Source organism: Leucoraja erinacea, chromosome 39 (genome assembly GCF_028641065.1).
Source record: "Leucoraja erinacea ecotype New England chromosome 39, Leri_hhj_1, whole genome shotgun sequence".
NCBI lineage: Eukaryota > Metazoa > Chordata > Chondrichthyes > Rajiformes > Rajidae > Leucoraja > Leucoraja erinaceus.
Window position 1 is genome coordinate 6,501,352 of NC_073415.1, and position 12,325 is coordinate 6,513,676.

At 42.0% G+C, this 12,325-nt stretch overlaps 1 protein-coding gene across 1 annotated transcript in view; it reads left to right on the forward strand.

Annotated features, from left to right (window-relative positions):
• Window positions 1-12,325, forward strand: part of LOC129714485 (complement C3-like) — a 73,166-nt gene that overhangs the window by 13,993 nt on the left and 46,848 nt on the right. Inside the window, exons 8-14 of the mRNA XM_055664122.1 lie at window positions 388-490; window positions 2,858-2,978; window positions 4,467-4,582; window positions 4,668-4,814; window positions 6,265-6,480; window positions 8,418-8,621; window positions 11,149-11,313. Coding sequence (XP_055520097.1) covers window positions 388-490; window positions 2,858-2,978; window positions 4,467-4,582; window positions 4,668-4,814; window positions 6,265-6,480; window positions 8,418-8,621; window positions 11,149-11,313 — 1,072 coding nt within the window. The remainder of the gene's footprint in view (window positions 1-387; window positions 491-2,857; window positions 2,979-4,466; window positions 4,583-4,667; window positions 4,815-6,264; window positions 6,481-8,417; window positions 8,622-11,148; window positions 11,314-12,325) is intronic.

Consider the following 12,325-nt stretch of genomic DNA (forward strand, 5'->3'; position numbering starts at 1 on the left):
TAGACAGATTTAACACCTTGGGTAAATGATATGAAGGGGATTTGAGAAGAGATATATAGAGGGTAATCTTACAGCAATCAGTGTTGTTGAAAGAACATTGGACAGGCTGAAGGGTTTCGGCCCGAAACGTTGCCTATTTCCTTCGCTCCATAGATGCTGCTGCACCCGCTGAGTTTCTCCAGCTTTTTTGTGTACCTTCGATTCTCCAGCATCTGCAGTTCCTTCTTAAACCCTGTTAAGATACTAATTTGTAGGCTAATGGGGAAATGGGAATGAAAAGATTTCTGTACTGTGAGGCAGAATGGGCATGTTAGTGCAATGATGCCATCATTCCATGAATTGGTCATTCGCATTGGTTTGGTAGAGATTCTTATTCTGGTTTTATAGGTTCACATATGGGAAACCTGTCCAAGGACGAGCTTTTATCCTGTTTGGAGTAATGAAAAAGGGTGAAAAGTTGAGCATTGCAAAATCACTTCAATCAGTGCCTGTAAGTACAAGCAGGTAGATTTTCCTTAAACTTTGGGAATAGTAAGTGATTTCAATTCCTCTCAAATTGATTGGGACTATTTTTGTTGAAAGGACTTCTCTCAGGCAGAATCTGTTAAAAGTGCACAGGGATGTGTCTCAAATAATATGCAGAGAGAGTGGGCAACTCTTGACCTCCTAAGGAGAAGTGAGGCTGGGCAAGTGACTCCAGTGTCAGTGGAGAAGTCCTTTGGGGTCAGTGACTTTAATTCTAAGAGATTTTAAGTATTGATGGAAAAATGTTCATTGACAAAGATTGGATTCGCCCACAAGTTAGACACACCCACAAGTTAAATTGCTAAATTGGGGCATTGCAAATTTTAAGGAATTAGACAGGAGCCTGTTAATGTCATTGAGTCATGTACAGTAGTTATACAGCACAGATATAGTCCTTCTCAAGTTGTCAACGCAGACATGATGTCTATCCATGCTAGTCCCTTTTGCCTGCATTACCTTTGATATTCACAACTACTTAGTAATACATGGACCACATAAAATAAGGTTTGAAAAGTTTAAAATATTAATTCTTTTGTATTTAAGCAGTTGAAGACACTTTTTGAACACTAAAATCAACTTAACACCTATAATTAACAAATAAATAATAAAAAACAAACTAACATTTCTATAGCTAATGGCCCTTTATTTGAAAGATTCATCAACTTTTTGTAACTATAATTAATCTAATGTCATAAGGGCATAAGTGATAGGAGTAAGATTAGGATTAGGCCATTCAGCCCATCAAGTCTACTCCGCCATTCAATCATGGCTGATCTATCTCTCCCTCCTAACCCCATTCTACCCATAACCTTTGACACGTACTAATCGAAAATATATCTATCTCTGCCTTAAAAATATACACTAACTTGGCCTCTACAGCCTTCTGTGGCAAAGAATTCCACAGATTCACCACCCGCTGACAAAATAAATATCTCCTCATCTCCTTCCTAAAAGTTAGTCCTTTAATTCTGAGGCAATGATCTCTTGTCCGAGACTCTCCCACTAGTGGAAACAACCTCTCCACATCCACTCTATCCAAGCCTTTCACTATTCTCTACATTTCAATGAGGTCCCCCCCTCATTCTTCCAAACTCCAGCGAGACTCCCTGTGCCTGTCAAACGCTCATCATAGTCTAACCTACTCATTTCCTAAGATCATACTTCTAAGCCTCCTCTGGACCCTCTCCAGAGCCAACACGTCCTTCCTCAGATATGGTGCCCAATATTCCAAAAGCAGCCTTACCAGCGCCTTATAGAGCCTCAACATTACATTACAGCCATAATATGAATTTGTAACAGGGATAAATAATATATGCACTTCTCAACCATTTTTTGTTACCTATATTCTTTAAACCCCTTCCATAATTGTTCTGCCCCTTGCCTGCCACCCACCCTAACATCACTGAGATACACAGCAATTTTGCTGATAAATCTTTATCTTATATTCACCAACAAATATGAATGATCAATGCACAACAACTGCAAATTAAACGTGATATTCTTAAAACAAAATGGTTGACTCACCTTTATAAAGTGCATCAATAGCATTGTTTTATTGGTGTAAAATATAAATAGCTAATTATTTAAAGTAGCATTTTTATGTGACTTCTTTACTTATTACTGATTTTCTATACAAACTAAACCCCAGACTGATTCCTGGGATGGCACGACTTTCATATGAAGAAAGACTGGATAGACTCGGCTTGTACTCGCTAGAATTTAGAAGATTGAGGGGGGATCTTATAGAAACTTACAAAATTCTTATGGGGTTGGACAGGCTAGATGCAGGAAGATTGTTCCCGATGTTGGGGAAGTCCAGGACAAGGGGTCACAGTTTAAGGATTAGGGGGAAGTCTTTTAGGACCGAGATGAGAAAATCATATTTTACACAGAGAGTGGTGAATCTGTGGAATTCTCTGCCACAGGTAGTTGAGGCCAGTTCATTGGCTATATTTAAGAGGGAGTTAGATGTGGCCCTTGTGGCTAAAGGGATCAGGCGGTATGGAGAGAAGGCAGGTACAGGATACTGAGTTGGATGATAAGCCATGATCATATTGAAGGGCCGAATGGCCTACTACTGCACCTATTTTCTATGTTTTTAAATAATATCACAGTAATATAATGAACGATGTAATCAGCACAGCATAGGGGATAACTGCAATGAGTAATGTGAAAAGTAATGGTGTTGGAAAGGGAACAGGATGAGTAACAGTTAGTCGATGTAAGAGAGATTCAGAGGTGACATGAATGTTTACTTAAAATAAATTACCATAAGCATTGCCACAGAAAATCAGCTAGAATATTGAGAACTAACTAAACTCTGCACTTGCAGGTTATAGATGGCAGCGGAGAAGCCGTCCTGACAAGAGAACAATTGACTGAAAACTTCGCAAACATTGACGAACTGGTTGGGAGTTCCATTTATGTTAGTGCAAGTGTTATTACTCATGCAGGTGAGTATTTGTCTTAATGTAGTTTAAAGAACTATCCAAGAATGCATATAAGAGCAAATGTGAAGACCTTGTCTTTAATTTTCTATCTATGCCTGGGTATTCCTGCATTTGCTATCTCTGGCACTGTGTGAAGTGGTCGAGTCTCAGGCTATCAACAGAACTGTTCACAATCAGTGAAACAAAAGCAAAAGACAAGTCCAATTTAAATGACTGAGCTCCCCACACAGCTGCTTGCATTTGTCCATCCTATGGACCTTTGCACTCGCTTAAGTTTCAAATTGCAAGGCTGGTGACCCATGAAACTGTGTACACAAATCCACAAGTCAGGATTTCACATAAGTTGGAACCTAGTTAATCTGTTCCCTGTAATGCCCCTGTCCCACTTAGGAAACCTGAACGGAAACCTCTGGCGACAAAATGCCCCAATCCATTTTCTTATGGATATTTCTATTGCGGGTAGTACATAACATCCTTTTGTGGTTCATCCCACCTGCCATGGATGTTAAGGACAAAAGTCTGAACCTAGTTAATCTGTTCCCTGTAATGCCCCTGTCCCCCACTTAGGAAACCTGAACGGAAACCTCTGGAGACTTTGTGCCCCACCCAAGGTTTCCGTGCGGTTCCCGGAGGTTGCAGGTGGTTGCCGGAGGTTGCAGGTAGTGGAAGCAGGTAGCGAGACTGACAAAAACCTCCGGGAACCTCCGGGAAGCGCACGGAAACCTTGGGTGGGGCGCAAAGTCTCCAGAGGTTTCCGTTCAGGTTTCCTAAGTGGGACAGGGGCATAAGAATGCGGGAAATCAAGAGGAGCTGGACATATTTTGACAAGCTGAAGTAAGCAGTGAGCATTATTGCCAGACGGACCATCCAAATGATCAAGCTTGTTCTGTTTCCCCTTTATATGTAGCTTGTTTATTTAGCACAATCATTTTGTTGAATCAAACATAATGAATGTTAGATGTTACTAGTTTTCTTGAACTTTTGTCTGACAGGCAATTTCCAAGTTGGTTCTCTGCTCTTTGTTGCCGTGAATTAAACATTTATCAAGCAACTGACTAAATTAACAAAAATGCTTTATTTAAGACATTTTCTGATGTCTATAGGATCTAGGAGGAAACAGAGAGATCAAAGGGAGAACATGCAAAGTACTTAGAGGCAGCATCCATGGTCAAGATTGAATGGGGGTCTCTGGTGCTGTGAGTTCTACCACTGGGCCACTGAGCTGCCATGATGAATGGTAAATGTTTCAGATTAAGTGCCTGCATCATTTGTTTAAAGTAAATGCTTGTTTACTGTGGACGAGCTGTTCCCAGAGTGGCCACTCTGAAGACCTGAAGGCCAGACGGATTATGGAAGCTGCCCAAATGCCAAATAATAATGCCAATATTGCAATTTTAGCAAGCCCAGAGCAGATGTATTTCACAATTGCAATAATGTGAGTAGTTTAATATATTATTACTTATTTGTGCAATTTTCTTTTATTCATTGCAGGCAGTGACATGGTAGAAGCAGAAAAAACGGACATAAAAATAGTTCGCAGCCCATATACTATCTCGTTCTCCAAAACCTCCAAGTATTACAAGCCTGGGATGCCTTTTGACATGATGGTATAGTTGCCTTTCTACCCCTTCACAGTGCATCTTTGCTAAATCTGAAGGAAGACATTCATTCTGTTCGTCTTTGTCACCCAAGGTCTATGTAGCAAATCCTGACGGTTCCCCTGCCAATCGAATTGCTGTGAAGGTCGATGGTTCCAATGTCAAGTCTAAAACTCATGCTGATGGAGTGACCTCACTGACAGTGAATACACCTGGAAACGCGGGGTCATTTACTGTTAAAGTAAGATATAAGCCATTTGATATAGACTCATAGAATGAAATAACAAAGTAGAGGACTCCATTCTAATTAGTCCCACTCCCTAGTCACTGTGCCTTGTAAATTATTTTTCTTCAAATATTTATCCAATTCTTGTTAGGGAGTTACTGGTGAATTTGTTTCCACCACTCTTGCATGTAGCACATACCAAGTCATAACATCTATGAGGGATTGTTTAAGAAGGAACTGCAGATGCTGGAAAATCGAAGGTAGACAAAAATGCTGGAGAAACTCAGCGGGTGCAGCAGCATCTATGGAGCGAAGGGAATAGGCAACGTTTTGTGCCGAAACCCTTCGTCAGACTGATGTAGGGTGGGGGGGGGGGGGGGGGGGGGGGGGGGGGCAGAGAGAAGAGATGAAAAGACACAAATTGTGAGATTTAAGGATAAAAGGAGTGTGAATTGTGAAGCCAGAGGAAGGTGGACGGGGACAGGGGAAAAAGGGAGGGGGAGCAGAGGTGGTGACAAAAATTGCAAATCAAACAATTATTATTTTGCCCTAACATAATTTAAATTTTAACATAATACATCCTAGACCAGCATTTTTTCCTCAATCTCTAAACATATATTTTTGACTTCTTGATTAACTGGAGATATGTTCCGGACCTGATCATAATAAAATATCCTTTGATACATTAAATCAGTGTCACATTCATTTCAGGTCCTTTGTGGACAATAGGCTTGTTAGTTATTAGTAGTACCCACAGTTCTTGTGACCTGATATACCCACAACTTTCACCTTACAGAGGTTAATTGCACATGGAACACACTAGTGGCCCCTTTAGCGAACATCCCAATGGGTTGTCTGGTCTTTCAAGCCTGCAAGATTTTTGCAAGGACTGATGTGCCTGTTCTGTTATAATCTACTTTATACCAGTTATATCATGTCTCAAGTGTCTTGTGATTTGTGCTGGGAAATGGCACTGATGTCGAAATACAGCCATGATCTTGTTGAATGGCAATTCAGACTGAAATGCTGGATGGCCTCCTCCTGTTTCTATTCATGTTCTTACTCTCAATCATCAGCAGCATTGGAAGGTGTCATTGACAGATATTAACTGGCCCATTCTCTGAAACCCTAGAGAGACACAAAAAGCTGAGAAACTCCGCAAGTCATGCAGCATCTCTGGAGGAAAAGAATCGTTTTGGGTGGGACCAGCATCTGCACTTCCTTCTGACATATTTTCTCTGATACCCTGTTCACTAATGCTCAGTTTGGAATTTGCCACAATCACCTGGCTCTAGACCTTTTCACATCCTTTGACCTAATATGGACCAAAACCTGAATTCTTCTGGTAACAATGACCTTGAAAGCATGGCAGCAAGTGACTGAGCATGGCATCAAAAAGCTCTAGTAAAAGGCAAAAGAGGGACACGTTGGAATTTAAGTTTCCCTTTTGTCTTTCTGCTTGCAGGTTTCAACAGATGTCCCTGAGCTATTAGAACATCAACAGGCACATGCAACAATGGTTGCATATCCTTATGCAACACAACGTGCATCAAAGAACTACCTGCACATTGGTATTCAACATAAAGAGCTCCATGCAGGTGATGACGATTTATTGGTTCACCTCAACATTGAAAATGATAACGATGCAGTCCGAGAGCAAATAACATACTTCACCTACATGGTATGGTTATCTCCACATCTATCTTGCCTTATACCCACATTAACTTTGAATTTAAGAAACTTCAGCATAAACCATAACAAGCTGGAAAAAGTGCATGTCAGGACTTGAGGGTCGGAACTATAGGGAGAGGTGGGCATGCGATGACTTGATTCCTTGGAGTGTAGGAGGATGATGGGTGATCTTATAGAGACGTATAAGATCATGATATGGGAATAGATAGGGTAAAAATAGTCTTTTACCCAGAGAAGGAGCATCCGGAAGTGGGGACATAGGTGTAAGGCGAGAAGGGAAAGATTTAATAGGAACTTGAGAAGTAACTTTTTCACACAGGGTGGTGGATATATGGAACAAGCTGCCAGAGGAGGTAGTTGAAGCAGGTACTATAACATTTAAAAGACATTTGGACATGCACATGGATAGGAAAGGCTTAGCGGGATATGGCCCAAATGCAGACAGGTGACGCCTGTTTGGTCGTGAGTAGTCGCCCAAAGAGTCGTGCCTTTTTCTGGTCGCCGTTGGATTTTCAATATTTTGAAAATTTTCGGCGACCTGCTGCAACTATGACGGGTGCCGGAAAGTCGCTGAAGAAATCGCGGGATGGCGAAGATTTTATTTTATTTTATGTGCCTGTGTGTATTGTTGCTTTTCACTTAGTACGGCTGTATGGTAATTCAAATATCAGTGTACCTTAATTGGTGCATGTGGCAATAAATTCAAACTTGAACTTGATATGCCTGAGGAGGTGGTCTTGTGTTGATTAGGAGTTAAGATTGCAAAGTCTGGCTCTCCCTATAACAATTGTTGGGAGAGGGATTGAGGGGTTGATTTGATGTCGAGGGATTCCATGGTATGGAGGTGGAGGATCATTTGTAGATATGAGGAGGAAAAAAGGGAAAATGAGACATGAGAAGCAGGAAGAGTTCTGACATTCTTCCAGAAGTACCGACTATACATGAATTCTCAATGTCATCATTTTCAAAGTGTTTGAAGTCGTTGGGTTCCATAAAACCCAAGGTCCTTCTTTTGTCCATTGTATCAAATTCCTGCTGTTAGGTTTTCATTCGCGGTTCACTGACTCGCCAGCCGCCTGCCACTTTTGCGGGCTGGAAGAGTCTGTGTACCACGTGTACATGGAGTGCGTGAGGCTGCAGCCACTGTTTGAATATCTAAAGTGGCTGCTCCTTGCCTTCTGGCTGCATTTTTCACCCACCATCCTCATCTTTGGACACCCTGTGCGTAGGGGAGAGGGTAGGGCTGAAGATGTCCTGGTTGGGTTGCTCCTGGGCCTGGCCAAGCTGGCCATCCGCGAGTCACGGCGCCAGACGGCGGAGGGCTCTACCCGAGCCAGCTGCCTGCCCCTTTTCCGGGGTTACGTCCGTGCCCGGGTGGGATTAGAAAGGGAATACGCCCTGTCTGTGGGCACCCTGAGGGAGTTCCGGGACCGCTGGGCTCCGCAGGGTGTTGAATGTATCCTCAATAAGGATTGTATCATAATTGTATAATAGTTCATTATGGATATATGTTTGTATTGTATTTATGGTGGTGGGTTCTGGCTTGTTTTATTGTAGTGTAAATATTATTTTTTAATAATTGAATACATTTTTTGATTTAAAAAAAAAAAAAAAAAAAAGTTAGGTTTTCACTCAACATTATTCATGAATACATGCGTTGAATACAAGGATAATATTACAAAGATGGGCTTCATTCAGTTATTGGCTATTGCATTTTCAATCTGGCTCCCCATATACACTGGGTTTGTCTGAGGCTGTCACGAAACAAGAATTTAATTTAATTCAATATGAATCAATGTGATTGAATATTGGACTGGCTTTCACCATGATGCCTTTTCTGTGCCATCATCCAAAGCAAATTTGTAACATGTCTTCAAAGTAATTTGTTTTATAAATTATTTATTGTGTTTTGTTTTTTTTTGCCAGCTGATTAGCAACGGGAACATTGTCAACTTCGGAAGACAGCCAAGAACACCAAATCAACGGGTGGTGACATTACAGTTCCCAATCAAAGCAAACTTAATCCCATCATTCAGACTGTTAGTTTATTACTATGTTGTCGTTGGAGGACAGGTAGACCTTGTTGCCGATTCTGTGTGGATTGATGTGGAGGACACATGCATGGGACTTGTAAGTGCTCTATATTTATTTTCTCCAAAGTGGAGTCTGGGAACGGGAAGGGTAACAATATTTAGAAACTCAAGGGTCAGAGCCCCAGAATCATCAGATGAGAATATATGTTGTAGCATGACTATAGGAGCAGAGAGGTTCTACTGCAGTTGTACAGGGTCTTGGTGAGACCACACCTGGAGTATTGCGTACAGTTTTGGTCTCCAAATCTGAGGAAGGACATTATTGCCATAGAGGGAGTGCAGAGACGGTTCACCAGACTGATTCCTGGGATGTCAGGACTGTCTTATGAAGAAAGACTGGATAGACTTGGTTTATACTCTCTAGAATTTAGAAGATTGAGAGGGGATCTTATAGAAACTTACAAAATTCTTAATTGGTTGGACAGGCTAGATGCAGGAAGATTGTTCCCGATGTTAGGGAATTCCAGGACAAGGGGTCACAGCTTAAGGATAAGGGGGAAATCCTTTAAAACCGAGATGAGAAGAACTTTTTTCACACAGAGTGGTGAATCTCTGGAACTCTCTGCCACAGAGGGTAGTTGAGGCCAGTTCATTGGCTATATTTAAGAGGGAGTTAGATGTAGCCCTTGTGGCTATGGGGATCAGGGGGTATGGAGAGAAGGCAAGTACGGGATAGTGAGTTGGATGATCAGCCATGATCATATTGAATGGCGGTGTAGGCTCGAAGGGCCGAATGGCCTACTCCTGCACCTAATTTCTATGTTTCTATGTTTCTATGAGCCATCATTCTATCTAATAGGTCCAGGGTCAGACCAAATCCCAGTGCAGCTGAGCCTTTGCAAGGCTTTAGTTTTGTAACAATTCACTTCTAAGTCTATCCCAAAGGAATGTACACCTAACATGTACCTAGGAAACAGTTAGACAGGTACATGTCTACAACAGATTTGGAGGGATATGGACCAAACATCCATATCCATATCCTAGCTACATTAGACTGGTGTAGCTAGGATATGTTGGCCGGTGTGGCAAATTGGGCTGCAGGGCCTGTTTCCACACTGTATCACTCCATGACTTCACCTCCTACTTGCTGTATGTGGAAAGTTGTTGTTTAACAAGGACAGATTGTGTGCTTGGTTTCTCATTAATGTTCAGATACCAAGATGCAACTGTGTTATGGTTAAGGATTTGAGTATTAGAGCAGGGAGGTTCTACTGCAGTTGTACAGGGTCTTGGTGAGACCACACCTGGAGTACTGTGTACAGTTTTGGTCTCCTAATCTGAGGAAATACATTCTAGCCATAGAGGGAGTACAGAGAAGGTTCACCAGACTGATTCCTGGGATGTCAGGACTTTCATATAAAGAAAGACTGGATAGACTCGGCTTGTACTCACTAGAATTTAGAAGATTGAGGGGGGATCTTATCGAAACTTACAAAATTCTTAAGGGGTTGGACAGGCTAGATGCAGGAAGATTATTCTCGATGTTGGGGAAGTCAAGAACAAGGGGGTCACAGTTTAAGGATAAGGAGGAAGTCTTTTAGGACTGAGATGAGAAAATCATTTTTTTACACAGAGAGTGGTGAATCTGTGGAATTCTCTGCCTCAGAAGGTAGTTGAGGCCAGTTCATTGGCTATATTTAAGAGAGAGTTAGATGTGGCCCTTGTGGCTAAAGGGATCAGGGGGTATGGAGAGAAGGCAGGTATGGGATACTGAGTTGGATGATCAGCCATGATCATATTGAATGGCGGTGCAGGCTCAAAGGGCCGAATGGCTCTACTCCTGCACCTATTGTCTATGTCTCTATGTTTTACCAGCTTTTACGTAGTTTAAGTTTTGAAACTTGATACAAAATATTTAAACATTTCATTAAGAATTACACTTTTTGCTTGCCGATACTGTGGGTGAGAATTAGTTGACGTGGTCAGTTGCCGAGCAGAAGTGATATCTTTGTGGTGGTTGGATGCTAGGACCCCATTGAACTGTCAATTAACAGCGCAAGATTCAGGAAGAAAAATTCCACGCTACAAATATTGCTGTGAGTTTTGGAATGGCTCTGAAATCAGTATTCATTCAGTGTTGTTAATCACTGGAGATATAAATGTAATGACATGTTGTGGCGGCTCCTAAGGGTCGTGCCATTATACTGCCGAACCCCTCGGCACAGGAGTGGTGCAGTCCGGAGGCGGCTCTCAGCTGGAAGGTTTAAAAGGCAGGGTTTGCATGCCATCTTCCTCTGGTTTCGTCTTCCCTTCAACCGGGAGGAATAAAATAAAGGTGCTTATCAAACACTGGACTTCGTGCCTCCTTTTGAGACCCACGCACCACAATATGCAGGAAGGAACTGCAGGTGCTAGTTTATACTGAAGATAGATAAAATATACTGGAGTAACTCAACGGGTCAAGCAGCAACACTGAATTAAAGGTAAAAGGTGACGTTTCAGGTCAGAAAGACTGAAACTTTCATTTTGTGTCTATCTAATTTGATGGTAGTCAGCAACAATTGTTGTTTCTGCCCTAACCTAATATTTGTGACAATATTCAAAACTAACACATTTCTTCCCAGCTAAAAATTACTGCGAAAAATCCAAATGACGAAAGGAAAATATACAGTCCCGGTGGAGGGCTTACAATGAGACTGACAGGGGATCCTGGGGCAAAGGTCGGACTTGTTGCTGTGGATAAAGCTGTATTTGCATTGAGTAAGAAAAATAAAATAACACAAAGTAAGGTAAGAAAACCTCTAAATGTTAATTTCTAGACTTTGCAGGGTGGGACAGTGGAGTAGCTGATAGAGACACACTGGATCTCTTCAGTCTCTTCAGGAAGTAAAGGCATTAATGTGCCTTCTAGGCTGCCATGTGGTTGGTCCATGGCATATCATTGGCAAAGGAACTTGAAGCTCTCAATAATTTCCATTTCAGCACCATTTATGGTGTATATACTCCACCATGCTTCCTGGAATCTACGTTGCTCCTTAGTATTGCCGAGATAGAGTGGTTATTATCCTAACACCTTGTCACTAAGTTCTCTACCTCCTTCTTGTGCTCATAGAAACATAGAAAATAGGTGCAGGAGTAGGCCATTCGGGCCTTTGAGCCTGCACCTAATTTCTATGTTTCTATGTTTCTATGTTTACGTTCCCATCAATTCTCATGATCCCTCCTCCAAAGGTTGTAAATTGTAAAGGGAGTACAGCAGGGACCTGAGAACACATCATGCAGGGCTCCGATGTTGAGAGTTATTGTAGAGGATGTGTTGTCACCTACTGGGGTTTGTGCATCAGAAAGTTGTGGAACTAGTGTTAGAGGGGGGGGGGGGGGGGGGGGGGAGCTGATTCCTCGGTTCGGGGATTTAAAGATGAGTTTGGATGGGATTATGGTGTTAAAGTCCATGAACACAAGTCTAACCTAGGAGTCCTCGTCCACGTGTTCCAGAGATGAGCTTGAGACCAGGAAAATGGCATCCGCAGTGAACCTGTGGCGATGGTAACCAAACTGCTGTGGATCACGGGTTACTGGACGTGAGAATTAATGTGTACTGTTACTAGTCTCATGAAGCACATAATAATGGTGGATTCAGAACCACTGGATGGTGGTCATTAAGACCCCTACTACCTTACTTTCCGTCAGCGTTTGGATAGTAGTTGTCTTTTTAAAGCAGGTAGACACCTCAACGTGACTGATGTCTGTGAATACTTCTGCCAGCTGATCGACACATGTTCTAAGGACATGACCAGGGAC